Source organism: Cynoglossus semilaevis, chromosome 9 (assembly GCF_000523025.1).
Source record: "Cynoglossus semilaevis isolate Cse_v1.0 chromosome 9, Cse_v1.0, whole genome shotgun sequence".
Classification (NCBI taxonomy): Eukaryota; Metazoa; Chordata; class Actinopteri; order Pleuronectiformes; family Cynoglossidae; genus Cynoglossus; species Cynoglossus semilaevis.
In genome coordinates, this window is record NC_024315.1 from 7,368,112 (window position 1) to 7,390,769 (window position 22,658).

Sequence of the window (22,658 nt, forward strand, 5' to 3'; positions counted from 1 at the left end):
GCGTTATGGGGGGGGGAAGGAGGGGGAGGGGGTGGGGGTAAAGGAGAGGGTGGGGCTCCTGCAGAAAGGGGGCCCTTTAAACCCTGTGAGATAGCGGTATCTGCTGTGGGAATGATCTTCATCCCTTTATCTCCCCCGCCCATTTTGTATGGCACCGTCACACTGTTTCTCCCAGTTTTTCCGCCGTTTCTCCCTGTCTCACCGTCGTGGGCCCCCATTTCCCCCCCATCACCCACTATCTTACCCCTCTCTCGGCATGTTTTCATGATGTACACTACATCAGACGGCCATCCTGAGGTGAGCCAGCAGAGAGATGATGGAGAAACTGTTGATGAAGCCACAGACAGACTCAGTGAATCATCAAGTCAGTTTTATTTTTATAGCCCAAATTTACAAAACATATTTGTCTAATTGGGTTTTGCAGTTTTAAATGAGGACTGAAACAAGTTTCACACAGCATGTCACACAGATCTGAGCTCTTTTGTAGTTGTATATTTTTATTTAAAAGATATTAATGAAATAAAGAAGGACGACCTGCTGTGTACGTTATTGTATATTTTCTTTTAACCACTTACTAAATCTTTAAATCGTTACAATAGCAGAGAGAATGACCCGAAACTACAACAACTGATGGCAACTAGAGGTAAAAGGGTTCCAGTGTGTGAAACTACAACAACTAGAGGTAAAAGGGTTCCAGTGTGACAGAAATTGTCTTTTTTTTTATACTGGACTGATGATAAATTCTATGATAGTAGTCTGTTTATGTTCAGAGTGTCATATTAATGCAAAGATAAACCTCCTTCAGTCTGACCACTGACCATTGTGGCCCAGTTTTTATGACAATACAGTGTATGTAGTACTTCTTTTAGAACCCTCCACGTATTACTATTCATGCGATGTGCTGCATTCAACTCTTTCTCAGCTGGCTGCACATTAGCTGTTTTTTTTCTTCTTATGTTTAGTCCGGATTTAAACAAATATTGGCCCTTGCCGGGACCCAAGGGGCCCAAGAATTGGTTCGCAGACTTCTATCTTTTATGGTATTGTCAGTCTTCCATCTGCATAACCTCTGGTACTTCTTTCTTCTACTCTTTCGGTTAGGCCTCTCGTTGCTTGTCTCTCTGGTTCAGAGGCTGGTTAATGTGGGTTTATTCAACCATTCAGGCGATTAATCCATGAATCTGTTCATCTCACTGTCCACCCAGAAATCAATACAGCCATTCATTATATAATTATATAGGTTTGACATTTGACATTGTTTTGGTTGGGCGTCTGCAATACCATATTTTTCCTGCCCAGGTGAAGAAGTTGAGGTGGCACAGAAAAAAAAGGATTGTGCAAAGATTTAATGTCACTTCTTGGCTTAGCTCCTCCAGTTACTGTTTTCTGGAACTCCCATTTGGGAGAAACTTAGATTTCATGGTGTCGATTATTTTTTCTTTGCAGTCAGTCAAGGATGAAGCACAAGGAGGCAGAGATTGTTTCCCTTTAAATGCACCACAATGGGGCTCCTTGGTGTAGAAACAGGAGAAAATAACAAGGGTTTCTCTCTGCCTCTCTTCTTTTCTTCTGCCTTTTTTTCTCTACACTCCAGCTGAATACATCTTCCTTAAAGGAAGACAGAAGGAGTCGTGAAGCACTTCAAGGTGTTTATTTACACCGGATTAAGAAACACAAACAGGTTTTGTGTGATTTGATTTGATTTGAGTTGTCTGGATTTCTTTTGCTTTGGTATAGGAGACAAAAAGCCGGTGCATTTTCTTTAAAGTGAAAAAAAAAGATTCCACAGTTGCACCAAAATGTCGATTCTTTTTCTATGTTTTTTAAACCAGTGGTTTAAATTGCTGAGGCAGTCTTCTTTTATCTTTGTTTCACTTCACTGCCAACTCCCTCTTCATACTTAACAGCCTGAGGAATGGGTGAATAAAGAGGTTTGTTAAGTGTTAGAATTGTTTAAGTCTGCATGGAGCTGGGAGCTCACCAGATTTTAGTCTTATGTCTGAAACCTGAAGATGCTGTGTCACTTGTTTAACACTTGTTTAAAGAGTGTGAGTCCAGAATACTGCGGAGTAGTTAATATATGTATGAATACCCATAGTCACGTAATTCAAATCATATTTTAACATAACCTTCGTTTCAGTTTGTTGGAATTAAAGTTAAAAGCTCTTAAATGTTTCCTTTGTAAACGTCTTTTTCTCGCGTGATTCTTATCTCTGTCTATTTTAAAACATTGCATTTTCTGCTTTCAAAGTGCGGAGAATCCATGAGACTGTCAGACCACACATTAGTCAAAAAATATTTATTTACAACAGACACAGAAGAAGGTTCCATCACTCACAGATAATAAATAAAAACACTTTAAAAAAACGGTGGTATTTACATGGCGTGTTGCGCACTGTGCAAACTGAAGGTGTTTGGATGCGTGTGACCGATAAAGTTGAAATAGTGATGATCCAGTCCCTGCACCGGTGACAAGTATCCACCGTGCGGCTGCGTGTGCGCAGACAGAGGCACCGCGGGGTAGGAGATGCCCGAGCTGCGGGCCGAGCCGTGCCAGGAGAAGTGTCCCGTTGGACTCTGCTGGTACACGGAGTCTGAGGGGCTGTGGTTCTGGTGCTCCGGAGAGGAGTGCAACTGGCCCAAGTACTCGGATGGTTCTGGCACTGAGGCGACAGAGCCGAACACTGGCTCGGTCACAACACGAGACTTGGACTGTAGGAAGGCGAGGATCCGTGCGTACTTGATGTCTTTGGTTTCCGCTCTGTCCTCTGTGGTCAGATAGTGGACCAGGTTCTTCATGCACTCGTGGTATCCGTAGTGAAAGTAGTTCGCAAACTCGGCCAGAAGTTCACCTGAAGTGAAACAAGATGGATTAGAACCAAACACCACATTTGGACGAGGTGATTTTTAGATTCGTGTGCGTAATGGTGGCTAAAATGATCCGTTTGCCAAAAAAATACCTAAATCCAAAATATATCGAATATTTGTATTTATGTATTAAATATTACAGAGAAAATCACTTTTTTTCCCCAACAAAGTTGCAGCAGAAGTATTCTGTAATGTTTGTAGGAGTGCGCAAGGGAAAATATTCCGTGCGCTTTAAAAAATAATACTGTAGCGTTTACTATCTCGTGTGCACAATATTTTAAAAATGTTGATAATAAATTAATATAATGTTTGCTGAAATTTAAGTTGTAAGAATTTCACAAACCTTTTTCTCTGCCTCGCATATCATGAAATGTGCTGAAATTTAAGATGTAACAATTTCACAAACCTTTTTCTCTGCCTCGGGGAAAATCGGCGGAGTGTAGCGCCCGCAGATACTGAACTGTCATTTCTAAAATCTCGGCCTTCTCCAGTTTTCCAGAGTTCTGAAATGAATCAATTTGACAACAAATTTTAATGCGCGCAATAACTAGTAAAATAACACAGACTAAAATTACAATCATCCGTAGCAGATAAGACACCCTTATGTGACAAATTTCACGTTACCTGTTTGGCCAGCGCCATTGGCACGGTTTTTCCTAACTCGTTTAAGCAGCGGTTAATCCGGTCACGTCTCCGTTTTTCAATGACTTTGTGAGAAATAGGAGTTCTCTGTAAAACAATGGAGATTTACAACATTAAAAAAATAATTATGCTGCATTTTCTAAAGCAAATACACTAAACAAAGTGGAATAGAGCGAGAAAAACACTAAGTGGTCAGTAGTTTGGCTGTGCGCTCTGCGCGCGCTTCTTACTCCTGAGCGCGCAAAAGAAACCTGCCCTCTGTAGTCTTTCCATTAATACACGGCTGCGCTGCTCTTAACAAACACACACTTCCACAAGATCTAACACCAGTAGAGTTTGTAACCCATTTCAATACATTACTGCTGGCAAATGGTGTGTAAAAGTAAAAAAGAAAAGAAAAAGAACCTACTAACAATTAACGCGCCTTCTGCTCCGGCTACGCGCGCCACAAGTGGGCGCGTCTGATTTACAAGCGTTCACAAAATAGTGCTAGAATAATGTTGGCTTTAAGAGTAAATTTGTAAATCTATCTTTTATAAGCAGCATTTTTTGGAAGGGAGAAAACCCTGCTGCCAGAGCAGGTCTGTCCTCATAAAGTCTGGAGCGCACTCCGAGCGCATACCTTTCTGTCCTTCATCTTCGATGCCATCTACGAATTCTTCTCCAAACTGGTAAAAATGAGTTTCGGTGGCGAGTAAAGTGATGTGTTGTCCTGTCAAAGGCTGAGGCAGAATGAGGTTCGAGCTTCTGAAACCTGGTCTTTATAAAGGGATGATCCAAGGGACTCTGGCATTCATGGTGTAAATTATTCCATGGGATTAGAGCCGTGCTTTGGATAAATGTGTGCGTTTAGGATCAGTTAAAGAAATAGTAAAAATCCAAAGACGTTGGCTCGCAGGGGGGCAAACCTGCTTTGTTAATCCACGTGGCTGTTCAAAAGACACGTGATTACTTTTGGAATATTATTTGCATAGTAAGAACCGAGGCGGGAACTGCGCGCTGGGATCGCCCGATGCGGCGGGGCGCACTGTGCGCACTGAAAACAAAGCCGGCAGAGAGAAGCCCTCTTTCTTCCAACTCGCGTTTCTCACACGATCGCCTGTTTACAAATCCCAGCAAGCGATCTTAACTCTCATCCAAGCCCGGTTCGAGGTTTAAGGCCTGTCCAGTGTCATTAGAGTAATTAAGTAAGCCTTTAATAGGCTGTTCCGCCAAGTTCAGGGGAGATCTTTTAGACACAGAGTCCCCCCGTTTGTTCTCAGCGTTTCTCACACGACTTGGTGACACGTCAATCTTTTATGAGAGATGGCAAGCTTTTTGTTTACATTCTTTATTTTGCTGGACTCCCAGGCAGGTGTGTGATTAGCCCTGGCACACGAGCGTCGTCTGCGTCAAGGCCAGCGTCTCCAGCAGCCTCTGGCACACGAGGGTTACCCACCACTGGCGACTCTTTGGAGAGGCTCAATTTGTATCCTATTATCCTATAAGAAAATGTCTATTCAGACGAATGAATAGTTTCATTGGCCTAAATTTTAATAATGCTGGGAAAGAAAGGGAGAAATAAAGAAGAATGCAGCTGGTGTGAACGCGCATTATTCCCCGTCACCTGCAAGATGGATAGCCTGGAGACCCCTATTCATTTGCCTAATTTCGGTCAACTTAACAAACTTTAGGAGAAATTATACTGCCATTGTTATGAAGGGTGAAGCTTTCTGATCGAATTAACAGCATGTTTTGATCCGGTAAATGTCATTAGAAAGAAAGAAACAATCCCGTTTAAAGGGGCCTGGGTAATGCGCCAAGTGGAGACGCCAAAGCGCACACTGCACAAAGGCTGCAAGTAAATGCCACAGGGGACTTTTGTACCCTCTCATTGCTCAACTTTTTTTTTACCCTCAAACAAAGGGCATTATTTTATACTTGAATACATCTCATACAACAATTGGCTGTTTTCTTCAAACATATTTTCACAGCAAGGTTAACAACAGGTTTATTGTGTGCGCTGCTTCCCACAGATTCAAACTGCTCTCATGCGCCAAAGCTGTTTGTAGCCGTTCTCTCTCTTTTTATATATATATCGGCGAAAACGTTTTAATCTCAAAACGTTGACCTTGTCTGGACATATTTGATCTTGCTAGCAAAGAGGAAGAATAAAAAAAACAAGAAGGAGGTTGATAAAGAAAAGCTCACATGACATGTGAAGCGTTCGGCGAGCGCGTCATGGAGAGAAAAGCGCAAACGAGAGAGTGGGGCATAAAATCCAATTATTTCACTCTGCTGTTTTAATATTTTAACGTCTTTTTTTCAAATACTGAGTGAAATTTAAAATAACTAAATTGAACTGTGACGGATTTTATTTTATTTTTTTGCCCTGTGGACGTTAACGCAGACATTTATGTGTCATGAAACCACATTCATGCGTTAATGTATATATTTTCTTCAACCTGTACTTTTTATTTCCAGTTTTGGAGTTCATATAAGAATGAGGGTAATATTCTGTATGTATCTTTATTATATTCCTCTTGCTGTTATTTATTCAGCAGGTTATTTTTATTTTTAATTGCTGCTCCCCCACTGCATTGGGAACTGCAAAGAAGGAACATCTACCTCGACAGTAGCAGCGAAAGTAGCTGAATGAAAATGATGACATTTTTGATATATTGTGGAATATATTTAATGACTTGACATGTGTAATGAAACCAAGGTAAAAGCAAATGTGATTAGGTCACTCGATAGAGATGAAACCAAGGTAAAACACGAGAGCAAATGTGATTAGGTCACTCGATAGATTTATACCTATTATTATTTATTAAGTTGTTTTTTATTTCCACAGGTATATACTGATTATCTAAACTCATCTTTTTACGCCCCCTCCCCCCTTGAAGCACAATTACAAACTCGCCCTCTGTCCAGATGTTCTATACTAATGTCACCCTCAATTTAAAACGTTTACATTGTGATATTAGCATTATGTCCATCATAACTACAGCCTCTTGTCAGGCAGCATCACCATTCACTAAGGTCTGGGTTCTGCCCGTTGTCATGCGCGGCGCTCTGACCCGTGGTGACCTTTGGGGTCCCCAGCACAATCCCTTAGCCTGGTGCGCCACCCTGAGCCGAAACTGCGACAGTTCACACGGTCTCCAGAATAGCAAAAGCCGTGGAAATAATCTGCCTCCAGACTACACGCTTCAGCAATTATAAATCCCACTGAAATGCGGAGAATTGAAATTTAAGTTTAAAATCTCATGACATCTGTAAAATTGATAAATAATTTGTTCCTTTTTTTTCTATTAACGGTATAATTGCTGTGCTCTGACACAGAGCACATCTGAGAGACACTTTGTTTTTATTGAAAAAGTGGATTTTTCTTTCCCACAATATTTGGCTATTTTTAGACGTACACTTAATCCCTTATATAGTTCTGTTTGGTAGTCCCAATCTTTAAATATCCTTGGCAAAATGGAAAAAATACTCCCCCTAGTGGTTTATTTTAGAAAATACACAACTCTACTTGCAAAGAAAAGAGACCATAAAGGAAAAACACATTTACTGTATATGATTAAAAAAAACCAGTAAGCGCTAATCTGCAGTAACATGTTTCTATTTAATTGAAAGTATTAATAAAGACATTTACCAAAACAATCCAAAACCTACAAAAAAAAATACATCATAGCATTTTCTTTCTTTCTTTCTTTCTTTCTTTCCTTCTTTCTTTTTCTCATCCGGCTGGACATTGTTTCTTTCTCCTTTATTTAGTATTTACTTATGTAATATGATCTTTTAATGTTTTAATTTGTTAGATATATTAAATGCAACACTGGACAGACAAGGCTGAACCAGCAGTTGATGTGGTTGCAAATATTTATGGTGTTGGTCAATTTGATTTGCTTTTATTTCTTCTCAAGGGATTCAAATGTAGAGCATCAGTAACCTGATGTAAAACATGTAACAGCATTGTGCGTTCACTGTGCAGACAGTTTTCCTACAATTAAATTCTCAATATATCGTGTTGTCGCCCCCGTATCATGATACAGTACATATCACATCGCCAAATTCTTGCTAATTCACACCTCTAAAGATCAGTGTTGGTTTTCTGTAAAGAATAACGTTATATTTTTGCAGACCAAACTAAAGGCTTTAAATTAGAAGACCATCGATTACTGTAGGTCTTTTGCCTTTGGTCTTTGTCTTGAATTCCAGTTTAGCCCTAGCAACAATCTTCTAACTGCTCATTTACTCAAGGGCTTCTTTTCAACCCTGTGTCACATCACCTTTTCATTATAAATGTAGGAATAATAACGTTATGAATACTCTTTATTTTCCAGTAGATGTTTTGCCCATTCTTGCTATAGAGGTTTCAGGTTTATTCTGTCATGTGACATATACATAAAAAAAGAATGTTTTAGACAGCAGGGGAGACAGATTTACACTTAATCTCTGAAGCTATCATTTTGAAAATTACAAAGCTTCGCTTTGTCATTCAGAAAAATTCAGAGTTTCTGAATTAAAGAAATCATTTTGACCTCTTAAAATCCCAGTAGAATTCCCTGTAAATTAATGCCAAAAAATATATACAGTATGTATATGTACATATGTGTGTGTATATTTTTCAGCTAAAACTTGATCTTTGAGTCTCATGGGTGAGATGTCAGATGTCAAGTCAGTTAACTTGCTTATATTTGTGGATATTCTCAGTCATCCAGGTCATCATAATAATCTCATAGGCAGTTTTAAAGTAGGCAACTGGACTCACAAACTGTTTTTGAAATTCACTTGCTAACTTATGACTTTCCTATTGTAAAACAAACACGGGTTGTTTGTTTTTGTATGATGTGGCCACTACTGTGTTTTAGGCAAAGTGTACTGCATGTCATATTTAGGATTTACATTCGTCTCTGTCGCTACAATATTGACCAATGACAGCATGTCTTTTAAATTTTGAGCAATGTCACGCGGATTGTGATTGGCTGACATCCGCATGGGTGGAACATATTGTCAGACCTTTTCTGCTGCTGCTGCTCCTGCTTCTGTTTCTGTGCGAGAATCAGGTTGAGTTGTCCGAATCTGTTGCTGCCCAGGTCAGTACAACTGTGTTGAAAAAAAAAAACCCATCTTGTGGGTGAAAGTCGCTGTTTATTTGATCATTTGTGTGTTGCATGTGATAACGGCAGGATGCGAGCCCTGAGATATACGTCACTTTTTATCCATGCTCTCCTTTGTGTTGATGCTGTTAAATAGAGCCGAGCTGATTTGATTGTGTGTCTGTAAGCAGGCAAAATCAGGAACCTGTTCAGTAACTGCGTGGTTTTTGCATGGAACTGTGGGTTTAACACCGATTCCTCTTCCAGTGTGTGTCTGTATGTGTGTGTTTGTCTCCTCGGAAACAAAAAAAAAGAAAAAACCAAAACACTCGTGTACACGTAGACGCAGGTCTGATAAAACGCCGCTTGTTATTTGATACTTGCTTTTGAATGTTTTGTCCATTCTCTACTTTATCCGAGCCGTGTAAAAAATGACGCCGCTGTTTTCACAACAGCATGTGAATGTGTCAACTGACAAAGAGGAACCAGAACATGTGTCGTGGCACTCCCGCCATAACAATTATAACCGTGTGTGTGTGTGTGTGTGTCTGACCTAATAATTTCCTGTAGTAAATTTATATAGGAATTTCTGTCATTTCCACACAGGCACGAACAGTATAACACGGTTACTAATCACACAACCACCAAACTCAGCTGGCATTTGTATCATCTATATTTTCAGATGTATGTCCTCTACACGTGTATAAATGTGTATATATATATACATACACACACACAGTATGTATATAATATTTAAGACTTGAAGTTAATGTGACTAATCAGACAACCGGTAGACTGCTCTGTCTTAAGACTTGAAGGTAATGTGACTGATCAGACAACCGGTAGACTGCTCTGTCTCTGTAGGAAAGCATCAGTCCACTCAATGACCTGGTAAAGGGTGTCACCCTGAGGACATGAGCTGACTTGTGATGTGGTTGATTTTAAGTAACCCAGGTATCTGCAACATCTGGCTCCAGGGCCACTTGTGGCTCTTTAGATTCTTTGCATTTGCTCTGTGCCAGATCACATGTAATGGATGCTTTAAATCAACGATTATTGTTAAAAAAACATGTTAACAGTCAGCAGTCAACTTTACTCGTTTAACACGTGCCAAAACATCTTCATCTTGCCTGCTGACATCACATCAACCAACATCATCTTGCCTGCTGACATCACATCAACATGTTATAACGCAGGGACAGGGGCGTAGTTTTAAGAACGAGTGAGGAATACTTCAGGTCACAGTCCCTGGTAGTAGTAATTGTGTCATACTAAATACTAAATGCTATTGTGTTAGAAGTGATTATTGACTGTGTGTAGATAATTGCATTTTCTGTGTTTTTTTCCCCTCCATTATTACAACAGGTTAAACAAGAAAGATTAGGTCAGTAGACAGTAACTTCAAGAGATTACTCTTTTTTTTATCTGATTGTTTTTTTCCCCTCTGAGAATTGGATTATACTATATAAATGATTCCCTCTCAAAAACACAGTTCTTTAGCGGGACTAAAAAAACTGTAATATTAACATTTAACTGATAAGAATGCACCAAAACTAGCTTTAACATGAATATTGTTAAGTTATGTAACTGTAGCAAAATCATGTTTACACATCTTCTGATTCTTGTTTATTTTAATACATTTTAATACACATTGCAGATCAGGTAAAAGACGTATCTCACGTCACATCACACAGAAGTTGGTGGATTTCACAAACTTCACCAACTGCTGTCATTTTCCCGTTGACTGAGTCAACTAATCCAGACATGTGTATGTGTTTAGATGTAAGTGTGCGTGTGTGTTGTGTGGTTAGAGGGTTGGAGAGTTCAGGGTGCGCTTGGTACTGAATGATTTTTTCCCCCCCTGCCAAACATTCTCCAATAGGAACTTGTGGAATGTAGTGTTTAAAGTGAACGTTTTGCTGGAAATGCTCTTGGCATCATTCACTGTTTGACCAGAGCAGTGATCTTAGAAGAAAGTATTACAGCAGGAAAGAAACTCTGCTCACATGTTGATTTGTTTGAAGGTTGTTGTTCAGGGATCATTTTGAGTTTAAAAAAAGGCGTTGTGGCTTTAAGAGCAAATATGCAAATAAAACCAAGGGTTTTCTGCTGATTATTTAATGATGATGATATTGTGACATTGTGACACTTAGCAAGCAAAGCAGGGTGTGAACATGTAAAGTAGCATTAATGGAAAACACTTTTACCTTACTCATTTAACTAGTGTTGACACAGTGTGTTTACATGGATAGTAAAAATGATCTTTAAAAAAAATACTGTACTAGTTGAAACATATAAACATGTCTGTATTGTATATTGACCAATTTCAGTTGTCATGTTAGCTGTTAGCAGGTTAGCTGGAAGAGAGCCATAAAAATAATCAAATAATTGGATTTTTTTTGTGAATCTTAGTTAAAATCATCCCAGAATTTGTTTTTTTAATCTGACCGGCAGGTCACTTGGATTTCCCACCTGTTACTCAGTGTGACCGTATGTGTTCTTTATCCTGCAGTGTGGTGATTATGTGCACTGCCTGTGCGTGTGCAGCAATTGACGGGTGTGCGACCTTTGGTCCACTTTGCAGGACCCATCCTCCAACCTACCGTTCTCTGCGGTCTGATCATGTGACTTCAAGAGTGCAATATATGGGGTGAGGGAGCATGGGGGGCGGGGGGGCAGAACACGCAGTCTTGAGTGAGGTCAAATTGTGAAAGGTCGGCCTTTGTCTTTCAAAATCAATCCTAAATTTCAACTCGAGTCTCTAGTCTTATACCATGTGACCATTTACAAAATGTCCTGGTATATTGTGACATGCCTACGTACTTCCTTTTTCTGCCAGACAAACCCTTTCTGCCTTTTGTCTGGCAGTGTACTAGGACACAGTTGACATTCATTTCCAGGTCAAATGACTCAGCATCAGTTCTGGTTTACTGGACAGGAAGAGAACGTCCTTTCTTTTTGCCTTTTGAAATGATGTCTCTCTCCAAAATGACTGTAACTCACTGTCTAACTCTCAATTTTGCCTTTTGTTTTCTCTCCTTCCCCAAAGTCTGCCTAAACTAAAAGCAGCTTTGATCCAGAACACCAAAGTGGTAAACTTATTTAACTCGTGTTTTTTATTTAGCAGTGCTTAAAACACAGAATGGCAAAATGTAATTTATTTTGTGTAATCTTGTTAGCTAATTTCATCATGTCCACCATCCTCTGGATAAGAGCATCAAGCAGGGTTGGTTGAAAAAAAGTAATCATTACCAAAGAATTGAAGCAGGAAGTCACAGAGGGTAATGCACAGGCCCTGTAGATCTTAGTGTAGATGTTGTCCTGAGTGAAGATTCATGTTTCAGTGCTTTTTTTTATGAGTTTTGTCATTTGCACGGAAATGAGACATATTTCCGTGTGCACTGAAACTCTTATTGCACTTTCTGTCTGCCATGAATGCCAGATTATTTATCACAGACATATGACTAGAGATAAAAATAAGAAATCAATGGTAGCATTTGACACTCGATATAAAGAGTGCAGAAAATAACTGTGTGAACATAAGATCCACAACTAAAACAACTAAAAAAACAATGTAAAGTCTAATGTCTCAGTCTAATTGTAGTTGGTAAGAAAGAGTTCTTCAGTCTAGCAAGTGAGTCAGTGAGAGCCTGCACCTGGTATTTACGCACGTACCAGAGTGCATCTCTAGAAAACATGTATTTAAATGATGATCTTGCTCACAGCTAAAAGAAGAAATCAAAAGAAGAGATTTACTTTCTTGATAATTTGTGGCACAGGTTAGCTAGAGATGCCGGTTATTGCATATTACACAATTACACAATATTACACAATATACAGTCTTTTCATTCTTTGCATGTTTTAACTTGTGCATTGGTATTGGATTTGTGAAAACCTCTCGTTTTCAGATTCCTTGAATACCAGGTAACAGGGATGGGACTGTACACAGTTAGCTACAGTCAGTCAGTAACTCGCTGCAGTACCAACTCTACTGCTATAAAGTAGATAGATGTATATATTTTTGATCCAAGTGTAGCAGCAGCATTACGTACAGAGACAATAAAAAAAACAATGAAGTAAGAAGAAGCACAATCTCTGTGTTGTCCTAATTGTACACTTCACGTTTTCACACAGGCTAATTGAAATGTCACCCAATCCTGGCCTTTACTTTCTGTACGTTGGTATTCTTTCTACAGACAAGTAGACATCTGAGATCAGAAACCTAAACTACTTATAGGAGGAAGCTGAAATCCCCCGTCATGACAAACGGGATTAGTGTGTCAATATGTGTGCAAATACCCCGGTCGCAAGGCTTCAATTATGAGCTCAACACTTGCTAATCAGCTCAGAGCTAAACTGCTTGAGGTGGAGAGAAGAAAGAAAAATCAACATTATCTCATGAGATTTGAGTTCTCGCCCCTTTTGTTACTTCCCGGCTGTGGTCGAGAGCTACATGAGTTAGCCCTCACACTGAACCCTGTCCAACTAATCAGTGTCTTCTGTTATGTGTCAGATGAACTGACTGCCCTCTCCCCCCTCTTTTTTTCCACCGTCATGTGTGTGTGTGTGTGTTGAGGTGTGGGGTGACTGGAGAACTGGCTCTGCCATTGGCTTATCATTCTCCCAGGCCAAGTATGGAGAGTGGAGGTGGTGGTGGGGTGGAGGGGGGGTTAGAGAGGGTCCTTGTTTGAGAACATACTACTCCAAACTAGGTTTCATTCAAGTGTAACCTGTGTTGTAAAATAAACTAATATTTTATGATATGTTCATTTCAGTAATTGTTTTATCAAATTGTATATAAAACCTGGTATTTCTGCTTAAAAACAGACAGTAGTTGATCAAAAGCTTGGTCTTAAAGTTGTTATTTAAGTGATTAAATAGAACAAAAGGAAAAACAAAATCTTCTGAAACCAGTGTTATATGAATATACTAACTTCATATTTTGCTAAACAGAGATTCATCTATTACATCACACACCGGTTTAATGCTATTTGTTCCCACACTGACGGCTGGTCAAACTGCATTTCAGTGTTACTAAGCTCTGTGTTTTGTTCCTGGAAAAAAAATCTAGCCATATCTGTGAAAATTAAAAAGATTGAATTGAAGATTTACTAGATTCAATGTCCACATACTACTCAGGCTGTTTACTTTACTCTGTTCCCATCACAGTTAAGTAAACGTCAGCTTCTACAGAGTCAACAAATTTATCATAGAATACACAGACTGTGTTTTAATAAGAGTAATCATTTTCGCAATCCTATTTAGTAAGTACAGCACTAGTTTTGGCATCGATTTGACAATTTGACATTATGCAAATTTATAAAGAATATTTTCCAACTACTTTTGTATTTCTTAACAAAAATAAACACCCCCTCTTTCCTGCAGGTGGTGCTATGAATAGTGACGGTTTCATCAAAATGTTATCTTTTAACTTTTTGAAAACTGAACAATTTTTTTTGAAGACTGGTATGGACCATCAACTACCAGATATCTTGAAAATTAGAGCTAATATAAAAATCTAACCAGGTCCTGCTGAGGTTGCTCTCTGAGTGGCTGTTGGTGTGTCATGCGTCTGTGTTGCTGTTTGAAAGGGGTGTGTTTTCTGCTATTCATAGTGGTGAGAACCTCAGAGGTCTATTAGAGGTCGGTGTCAGTGAGTACTGGTAGTAGCAGCCACTGCAGCACACCAGTGGTCATCCGAATTTCACCTCTGGTATTTTGGACACTCCTACTATTTTTCTTCTCTCTCTGTAGCCCACACTTCTGAATTGTGAGTATAAGTGTCTTTTACAAAATATATGGTTATTCATTTAACTGCCTTGAAAACAGTCTGTTTATTAATCACTAGTCTGTCTGCACCCACATGTGTTCCAGGCCATGCTTTTTTCTGTGGTGTACACACAAGAGTGCGAGTTAAGGTCAATTACATTTGTAAAATAAAACTTCCTGAAAGTGAAGGATAAAAACAAATCCTCTAAACTGAACCTGCTGCTGCATTTTATCTTGATTTCTCCTAAGTAAAAAAAAACCCCTATGTGAATATACAATAAATGTATTTATATCCAATGGATTGATTACAGGTTTAATAATACTCATTTAAAATGTAAACCTGTAATCAGGTTTAATAATACTCATTTAAAATGTTAGTTCATCTTTTTTTCTTCTGACCCTGTGGCCCACTTGGCAGCAGTCAAACGTGTCACGGGTGAAACGTTAATAATAGAAGTAGGTGAGAAGTCAATTATTACATCTGTGATGGTTGATCTGTGGGTAACATTTGGAGAGCAGTACATTTGCACCAACCTGTGAGATGTGAAAGGTGGCTGAGAAAGAGCCACATGTCAAATACTGTCATTTCCTTCAGGTCAAAGAGAGAAGATTATTTTTAAAGTAAAGTCCAAGTTTTCCGTAGCCTTAGAAATGTCTGCTGTCTAGTGAATACAGGAATACACTTGATAGAACATAGGGTTCAAAGATTCAGCTATCCAGTTAGTTTTCCTGGCCCGCAGACAAAGTTGAAGACTAATGTTTTACCTCAGTGAGGTCACTGCCCAGATGTCCTGACCTACTGTACCAAGTGTGGGTCCTCCACAGGAATGTGTTGTCTGGACTGACTTCAGTCCGGTGTGTGCAGTGTCTCTGTGTCCATGTCCTTGTATCTTCTTTGAGGCACGTGATGGGAAATCTATGTGGAGTCATATTTCCTTCCTGGGTCTTTGTGTTCATGTGCACAGCTGTTGAACAGGATACTCCATATCCAGCTCTGCAACAGTAACTGAAGTTAACAAGGAGCTGCAAGCTGTTGGGTTATATTCTATAGAATGAAACTCTCAGCGAAACTGAGCTTTTGGAGGAAAACATTGTCAGGTTGTTTGCTCTGATCTGTTCCAGTGGATGATAACTTTATTCAGTTAAATACACTTTAACTCAGAGCAGCAGTCAGGACCTGGGTGTTGGTGTACTGTTTAACCATGAGCCTCAACTTAGACACGTCTCTGAGGTGATTGAAACTGACGTAGAGTCAAAGATAAACTTTCTGTCTTTGATCTCCTGATCACTGTAGGCTGAAACTGATGCTTGAAATCCTGATCCTTGGATGAATGTGGTGTCTTTCTTGTTCCCAATGTAGCTTTAGATTTGTAGTAAATATAAGGTGATAAATCATCAAAGTTAATGCCTCGATGTAGTGATAAAAGGTTTCATATTTTTTTATAAAACTTTTATTTGACTGTTAAGAAGTGTGTACAGTCATACCTACAGTGAATGTTTCTGGAAAGTGAAAGAGCTGGTGTCCCTGACTAATTTAAACAATAACACAGACTTATTCAACCCGTGTGGCCACTATGGCTTACGTGAGACTTTATGCTGCTTTCATGACATTTTCTCACATGAAAGGCAACATTCTTTGTAATTATTTCAACTGTTTTAACAGTTAACTGCACCTTCACATAACTTTTCTCTGCTGAGTTTTTCTCTGCTGATTTTAGTTTGAAAAAAAAAATCAAAACTAATCCTCCAGTTTGACTAAAAATGAACTAAAAAACGTATCTATAAAGAATGAAGAGTGAAGTTTTCCATCGTTGTCTTTTCTGCTTATTTGCAGGGTCAGTGCAGAAGAAGACATGCAGACTCAGGAAGTCCTGAGACAGCTGCGCATTCCAGATCTGGATGAAGTTCGTCAGTATGTTCGAGGACTGCCCACAAATGCACTGATGGGTATGGGGGCATTCGCTGCCATTACCACTTACTGGTTTGCCTCCAGGCCAAGAGCCCTCAAACCACCATGTGATCTGGCCATGCAGTCGGTGGAAATACCAGTAAGAGATTTGTTTATATACAAATGTTCTCAACAGTACTTGGAAAGAAAATGTCTTTTTTTTTCTCCTTCAACTTTTCTCTGATGCTTCCTTTTAAATGGAATAACTGACGCATGATTCAAGCCTGGACTGTGGACTTCGTCTGTGTGGAATGTTAAAAGGAGGGTTTTTAGGACCACACCTTCGTAGATTCTAGGAGCTTGAACCTTTTATCATTTATTTCCTTTTTTCCATCTGTCATTGTGTAATCTGTTCATCAGTCCATTGTAAGTGTGAAATCCATTGATCAGAAAGAATGGGAATTTTTGAGACTTTTTGGAGGAAAATTTCACACAGAAATCATAGTATCTAGTAGCTCACTTATTTTATTTTAAATTACTTTATATACTTTCTGTTTTTGTTATTTTATATAAAAAAATTATAATTTCTCCAGGTATTAACCCCATTAAAAAAATCAGTTGTCATAAAACCTTTGTACATTCTAACTAAAAAGATATAAATTAGAACTTACAGAACTTACTTATATTCTAAAATATTCTTTAGATCATTATAAATTATTATTATTATTCATAAAAGTCAATAAAGTAATTGCTGGTCGATCCTCTGTAGGGTGAAGAACGTGCCAGAAGGTCCGCCCTGAATGAAGGTGACGAACATCCAACTTACTTCTACAGTGATGCACGCACCATGTACCAGATGTTCCAGCGAGGACTCAGAGTATCGAGTGAGTGCTCTGCCTCCATCAGGTTGACATACAGGTTCCTGAAGAAGTCAGAGGAACGTTTGACCCCTAAATAAAGGTTAATATGAGCTTCTTCACTCCTGCAGATGATGGACCTTGTCTTGGATCAAGAAAACCAGGCCAACCGTACGACTGGCTGTCGTACAAAGAGGTGAGACACGAAACCAGACATTCAAATCTACCTCTAAGTATTTTTGACTTTTTGTATGTGAAACTACAGCAGCCATCTGCTATGTTTGTCTTTTTCTCAGGTTTCAGACAGGGCAGAGAACCTTGGTTCTGCTTTTCTTCACAAAGGACACTCTCAGACAGGAGACAAGTTCATCGGTGTTTTCTCACAGAACAGGCCAGAGGTAAACAAGTACACACTCGCCCTTATTTAACTTCCATATAGAGTGCATCTGTAAAGCCCGGCATTCTGTTTCGTAAGCCCAAAATAAGCAGTTCAGAGGCTTCTTCTGTTGCTGTAAAATTGTGCCAACATTGGCCAAACACTTAATTTCAGATTCCAAATGCAATTTATGTGTCAGTTTTGACAACCTTAATTTTACTGTGAAATCAGGCTTACAATTGTTGATTTTGAACAATAACATCATGAATCCACACCTCACATAATGGTTTTGGTCCAGAGGAGATGCTGGCTTGTCTGCTCTGCTTGAAAATTAACTCTGGTTACATTTCTAACCTGTCCCTTCTGACCTTGGTACCAAACCTGAACCTGAATGATTCAGATTTGATCTTTATCATGACTGTAATATTTGTCTGACCTACTTGGTCAGTGGACCATTTCAGAGTTGGCCTGTTACACATACTCACTCGTTGTCGTCCCGCTGTATGACACCCTGGGTCAAGAGGCCATTGGATTCATTATTGAGAAAGGTATCTTAAAAACCCATTGTGCACCTGTTGTGCTTTAAGGCTGTGGTTTAACCCTGGAGACCTGTGTTTTGCAGCTGTCATCTCAACGGTGATCTGTGACGTGCCTGACAAGGCTCAGATCATTTTGGACTGTGTGAATGGGAAAGGACAATCAGTAAAAACCATTGTTATCATGGAGGACTTCCACAGTGACCTGGTGACACGTGGAAAGGACTGTGGCGTGGAGATTCTGAGTTTAAAAGACTTTGAGGTATGGGTTGGCATCTCCATAGAGCAGTGACAGCCAATAACTGATAATCTGAGAAACACTCTGACACTGTCGAACTTAGAGTTTGTGGGTTTTTTTAGACTATGCAGTACTTGTGTGTATTCAGAACTTGATTATATACAAGCATACCTGTAATTACTGCAAAACTTCTACCACTCACTTTATTTCCGTGTATTTCACAGGATTTGGGTAAAGCTCACCATCAGAAACCAATGGTGAGTCAAATCAGCACTTTTATAGTTCGTACTACTGTAAAGAAAGGCACTTGTTCTGATCAGCTTCAAAGAGTAAAATTGCATTCATTCATCATAGTGAATTTAAATGTAAATGAAGCCCCTGTCTTCTGCCCTGTGACACTGGCCTTTTTCCCCACTGGACCAGAGGAGTCATGTGGTCAGGATTAAAGCCTCTCCATACAGTGTTTGATTAAACCTTACTAAATGACAGTGGTTCATAAATTCATTCAGCTTTTGATCCTGCTTTTATTAATAGCCTCCTAAACCAGAGGACCTGGCTCTAATCTGCTTCACATCTGGAACCACAGGTATGTGTCAAAGGTCTTTGCATCATCAAATATATATATTCTGAGGCTCATAACTCTATATAAATGGCTTTTCAGGGAACCCGAAAGGTGCAATGCTGACTCACTGCAATGTAATCTCCAACACTGCAGCTTTCCTCAGAATCACAAAGGTAAACAAACACCACAGAGAAAATCAATACATGTCCAATTAAAAAACACGATCAATTCGTCTACTGCAGCAGATGTTCTCGTATCACTTGTGTCTGAATTGTTCCTTAAAGTTCTTCTAATGATACCTTGCCTATGCCTGTTTGATAAAAATAGTGCTTTAAGTCCCATTTATCTGACATGTTTTCCACTGATAGTGAGAGGAAAAAAACATCGGTCACAACAGACTGTGTGTAACCTTTTTTTAGCTTTTATACAAATTTCTTGCTGAACAAGAAGATCATCGAGAAAGATTCTTCATTTACAAAAGAGCCACCGAACACAGGCTACATATATCAACGTAACAGGCTAACAAGTCCAACAGGTTCCTGATCTTACTCTGCATCACTGAATCCACTGAATCCCTTCATCCTCATTGTCACTTCTAAACAATTCCAACAACTACTGAGCTGTCGTCATTGGTTTCTTTTCTGCCTCTTTGGTGGCATACGTCATAATCAGCAATTATGCACCTTTTTCTTTTTGGTTGCCTTTTATTTGTTTCCTTTAAAAAAGTAAGTTTTTATTGTTTTAATAGCTTCAAGAAAAGGCTTTATAATTTATTCGGGTCATTTTTGTCAATGGTGCAGTAGCAGCACAACGTAGTCTGACAAACACGACATCTTTTCTACTGAATAAACCAATAGGAAAAAGATTTTCTTTCTACAGTAGAATAAGTTAATTTAAGGTAGGTAGGTGTTTATTTTTTTTATCTAATTGTGATTTTTCTTTTTCGCTACAAGACCAAAATCCCTTGGGTTCCATTGTTTTGAATTCTAATATAGACTGTCATTCCTCTTCATGCACACAACCTGTCACCCAGGTCTCACTGAGGCCCAGCACTAAAGATGTGCTCATCTCCTTCCTCCCTTTGGCCCATATGTTTGAGAGGGTGGTGGAGGTACAGTACCATCCCTTAAACCTGAATAAGTGCATGTCTTTTGTTTCTGTGTGTGTGTACCGCAGGTGCACTGCATGCTGGACCAGCACGACATTCACATTTCCTACCTCCCCTTAGCGCATGTGTTTGAGAGACTTGTGCAGGTATGTCGTAGAACTGTTTAACTCCTCATTTGTTTCACAGTTAACTCCTGTCTCCATGTTGAAGAGTACTAAAACTAGTCCAGGTCTTATTTCTGATGCAGAAATAAGCATTTTGCTGTTGATGATTCAGGTCTAACTGGATTTTGTGATTTCATTTGGATGTGCATTTGGACAAATTAAATTCACTATATAGATATGGTGAATTTAATTTGTCAGCTATTTTATCAAATTCCACAATTGTTTACAGAAATAAAGATAACAGCTTATTCTTATAAAGGACAATAAGCTGTTAAATATCTGTGAAATTATAACAGATTTGTGAATGTAGTTTTAGTATGTAAATATTAATATTATGATTTTCTTTTAAAAAATGGAAATGTTACATTTTTTATTATTTTACTTCAGAGAGATAAAATATTTCTGTAATTTTGTGAATATTTAATATTTGAAAGAAAAACCTGTGAAGTAATCAGGTAAAATTCTGTTAAATAACAGACTTTTACTTTTGTAGGTGTAGTCGCTACTAACATGCATAGTCAGCAACCGTTTTACGAAACAACAGTACCACCTTGTGGCCACGAGGGTGCAAACACTTTACTTGCATCAGTGTGAACTGAGAAGCTCTCTCTTCATCAGGGGGTGGTTCTCATCCACGGAGCTCGGATCGGTTATTTCCAGGGAGACATTCGACTTTTAATGGACGATCTGAAAACTCTGCAGCCCACAGTGTTTCCTGTTGTCCCACGGCTCCTCAACCGCATGTTCGACAAGGTTGGTGTCACATGTACCCACTGATCAAAAGCAGCTTAAACGCTCAGTTTTTCCACCCCTCACCCACTGCGATGTTGTGGCTTCATTGCTCCTTCACAGGTGTTCAGTCAGGCCAACACTCCACTGAAGAGGTGGGTGCTGGATTTTGCTTTTAGGAGGAAGGAGTCAGAGATGAAAAGGGGTGTGGTCAGAAAGGACAGCATGTGGGACAGACTCATTTTCAAAAAAGTGCAGGTGAGTGAAAACAGCCTCTTTGTTCCTTTGGTTCATCATTTTCAGAAACCTCTGTTCTTGAACTGTACTGTATGAGGTATTAGAAATTGATTTGTCACATTTCAACGTATATTACCTGCATCTTCCCTCACAGGCCAGTCTGGGTGGTCGTGTCAGACTCATGATTACAGGAGCAGCACCGGTGTCACCTACCATACTGACGTTCCTGCGGGCGGCTCTGGGCTGTCAGGTGAGCTCATCAACACTGTCAGCTCCCAGTCAATCAGGGTGCATTTTGATTTTAATTTAGTCTTATGAATTACACACTATTTATTTTTAAGTCTTACTTTAATCTTTTCAAATCTTAAAGTCTTAGTCTAACTATAGTTGGCTAAATAGCATGAGGATTTTAGTCAGGTAAATCTATGGTAGACTTGGATGATTTGTCATAAACAACTTTGTTTGTGTGTCTGTAGTTTTATGAAGGCTACGGTCAAACTGAATGCACAGCTGGGTGCACAATGTCAATGCCTGGAGACTGGACGGCAGGTACAGCTGCTCCTTTTGGTGTTTTTTTTTTTGTGTCAGTTTCAGTGAATTGATATAACCTGAACTGAGATCATTTGTCTGCAGGTCACGTTGGACCTCCTCTGCCCTGTAACACCGTCAAACTGGTGGATGTGGCAGAAATGAATTACCTGTCAGTCAACGGTGAAGGAGAGGTGAGGAGTTCAGTGTCATAACTGTTGAACTTTTTTCTCCAACTCACTTAAACAACAGCCTTAAATTATGTCATAAAAAAGACTCCTCAGTCTGTCTTCTTCTCTGCTCCAGGTGTGTGTGAAAGGACCAAATGTATTTAAGGGGTATTTGAAAGACCCAGAGAAGACGGCAGAAGCCCTCGACAAGGATGGATGGCTGCACACGGGAGACATCGGGAGATGGCTTCCTGTAAGTTGTTGTTTATTTGAGTGGTTCATCATCTGATTATTGTGCGCCCGTCATGACGAGGACTTCTCTTGTGGTTTATACAGAACGGTACTCTAAAAATCATAGACCGCAAGAAACACATCTTCAAACTGGCGCAGGGAGAATACGTCGCTCCGGAGAAAATAGAAACCATTTATAGCCGAAGTGAGGCAGTGGCTCAGATATTCATTCATGGTGACAGCTTACAGGTGAGGCAGTGGTTATACCTCTGATAAATCACATTTACAGGCCTTTGTGTAATGTACTCTGGAAGACTAACTGCAATTGTCCCCTCCAACCCCCCAGGCCTGTTTGGTAGGGATAGTGGTAACAGACCCTGACTTTTTACCCATTTGGGCCAAGAGTAAGGGGATTGAAGGGTCCTACTCTGAGCTGTGTAAAAAGAAGGTCAGAGTTTTGTCTCCTACAGTAAAATCTCATGAGGTAAATCTGTGTGAACACTTTTTTTAACTGTCATTGTGTTTGTTTATTATAGGAAGTGAAGGACGCAATTCTTCAAGAGCTGTTGCAATTGGGCAAAGATGCCGGTCTGAAGACTTTTGAACAGGTATTACCAACAACCCAGAATGTGAAAAGTATCTACTCAATTGAAAGAGACCAAGTTCTTGAT

The 22,658-nt window shown here is 39.5% G+C and overlaps 2 protein-coding genes across 6 annotated transcripts in view; one reads left to right on the forward strand and one right to left on the reverse strand.

The window, feature by feature from the left end:
• The window catches only part of acsl1a (acyl-CoA synthetase long chain family member 1a), a 35,458-nt gene that overhangs the window by 11,066 nt on the left and 1,734 nt on the right, over window positions 1-22,658 (forward strand). Inside the window, 21 exon segments of one of the 5 annotated variants that reach the window (NM_001328244.1) lie at window positions 8,531-8,591; window positions 9,960-9,978; window positions 16,198-16,411; window positions 17,021-17,135; window positions 17,240-17,304; window positions 17,405-17,506; window positions 17,933-18,032; window positions 18,107-18,282; window positions 18,483-18,515; window positions 18,793-18,844; window positions 18,920-18,993; window positions 19,997-20,074; window positions 20,711-20,845; window positions 20,945-21,079; window positions 21,213-21,308; window positions 21,535-21,607; window positions 21,692-21,780; window positions 21,893-22,009; window positions 22,093-22,236; window positions 22,334-22,435; window positions 22,524-22,595. In NM_001328244.1, coding sequence (NP_001315173.1) covers window positions 16,217-16,411; window positions 17,021-17,135; window positions 17,240-17,304; window positions 17,405-17,506; window positions 17,933-18,032; window positions 18,107-18,282; window positions 18,483-18,515; window positions 18,793-18,844; window positions 18,920-18,993; window positions 19,997-20,074; window positions 20,711-20,845; window positions 20,945-21,079; window positions 21,213-21,308; window positions 21,535-21,607; window positions 21,692-21,780; window positions 21,893-22,009; window positions 22,093-22,236; window positions 22,334-22,435; window positions 22,524-22,595 — 1,953 coding nt within the window. In that variant the 5' untranslated portion in view covers window positions 8,531-8,591; window positions 9,960-9,978; window positions 16,198-16,216. 5 annotated transcript variants of the gene reach the window in all.
• On the reverse strand, window positions 669-5,775 carry helt (helt bHLH transcription factor). Its single transcript, XM_008316889.3, has 4 exons — window positions 4,133-5,775; window positions 3,493-3,597; window positions 3,275-3,371; window positions 669-2,852 (listed from the first exon to the last, which is right to left on the reverse strand). The coding sequence occupies exons 1-4, from the start codon at window positions 4,157-4,159 to the stop codon at window positions 2,377-2,379; spliced, it is 705 nt and encodes a 234-aa protein (XP_008315111.2). The 5' UTR covers window positions 4,160-5,775; the 3' UTR covers window positions 669-2,376.

Coding starts and splice junctions, on each gene's coding strand:
- helt (XM_008316889.3), bottom strand. CDS start 4,159: ATGGCATCGAAGATGAAGGACAGAAAG. Junction 3,598..4,132: donor CGAAGATGAAGGACAGAAAG/GTATGCGCTCGG, acceptor ATTGTTTTACAG/AGAACTCCTATTTCTCACAA. Junction 2,853..3,274: donor TCCCCGAGGCAGAGAAAAAG/GTTTGTGAAATT, acceptor GTTTCACTTCAG/GTGAACTTCTGGCCGAGTTT.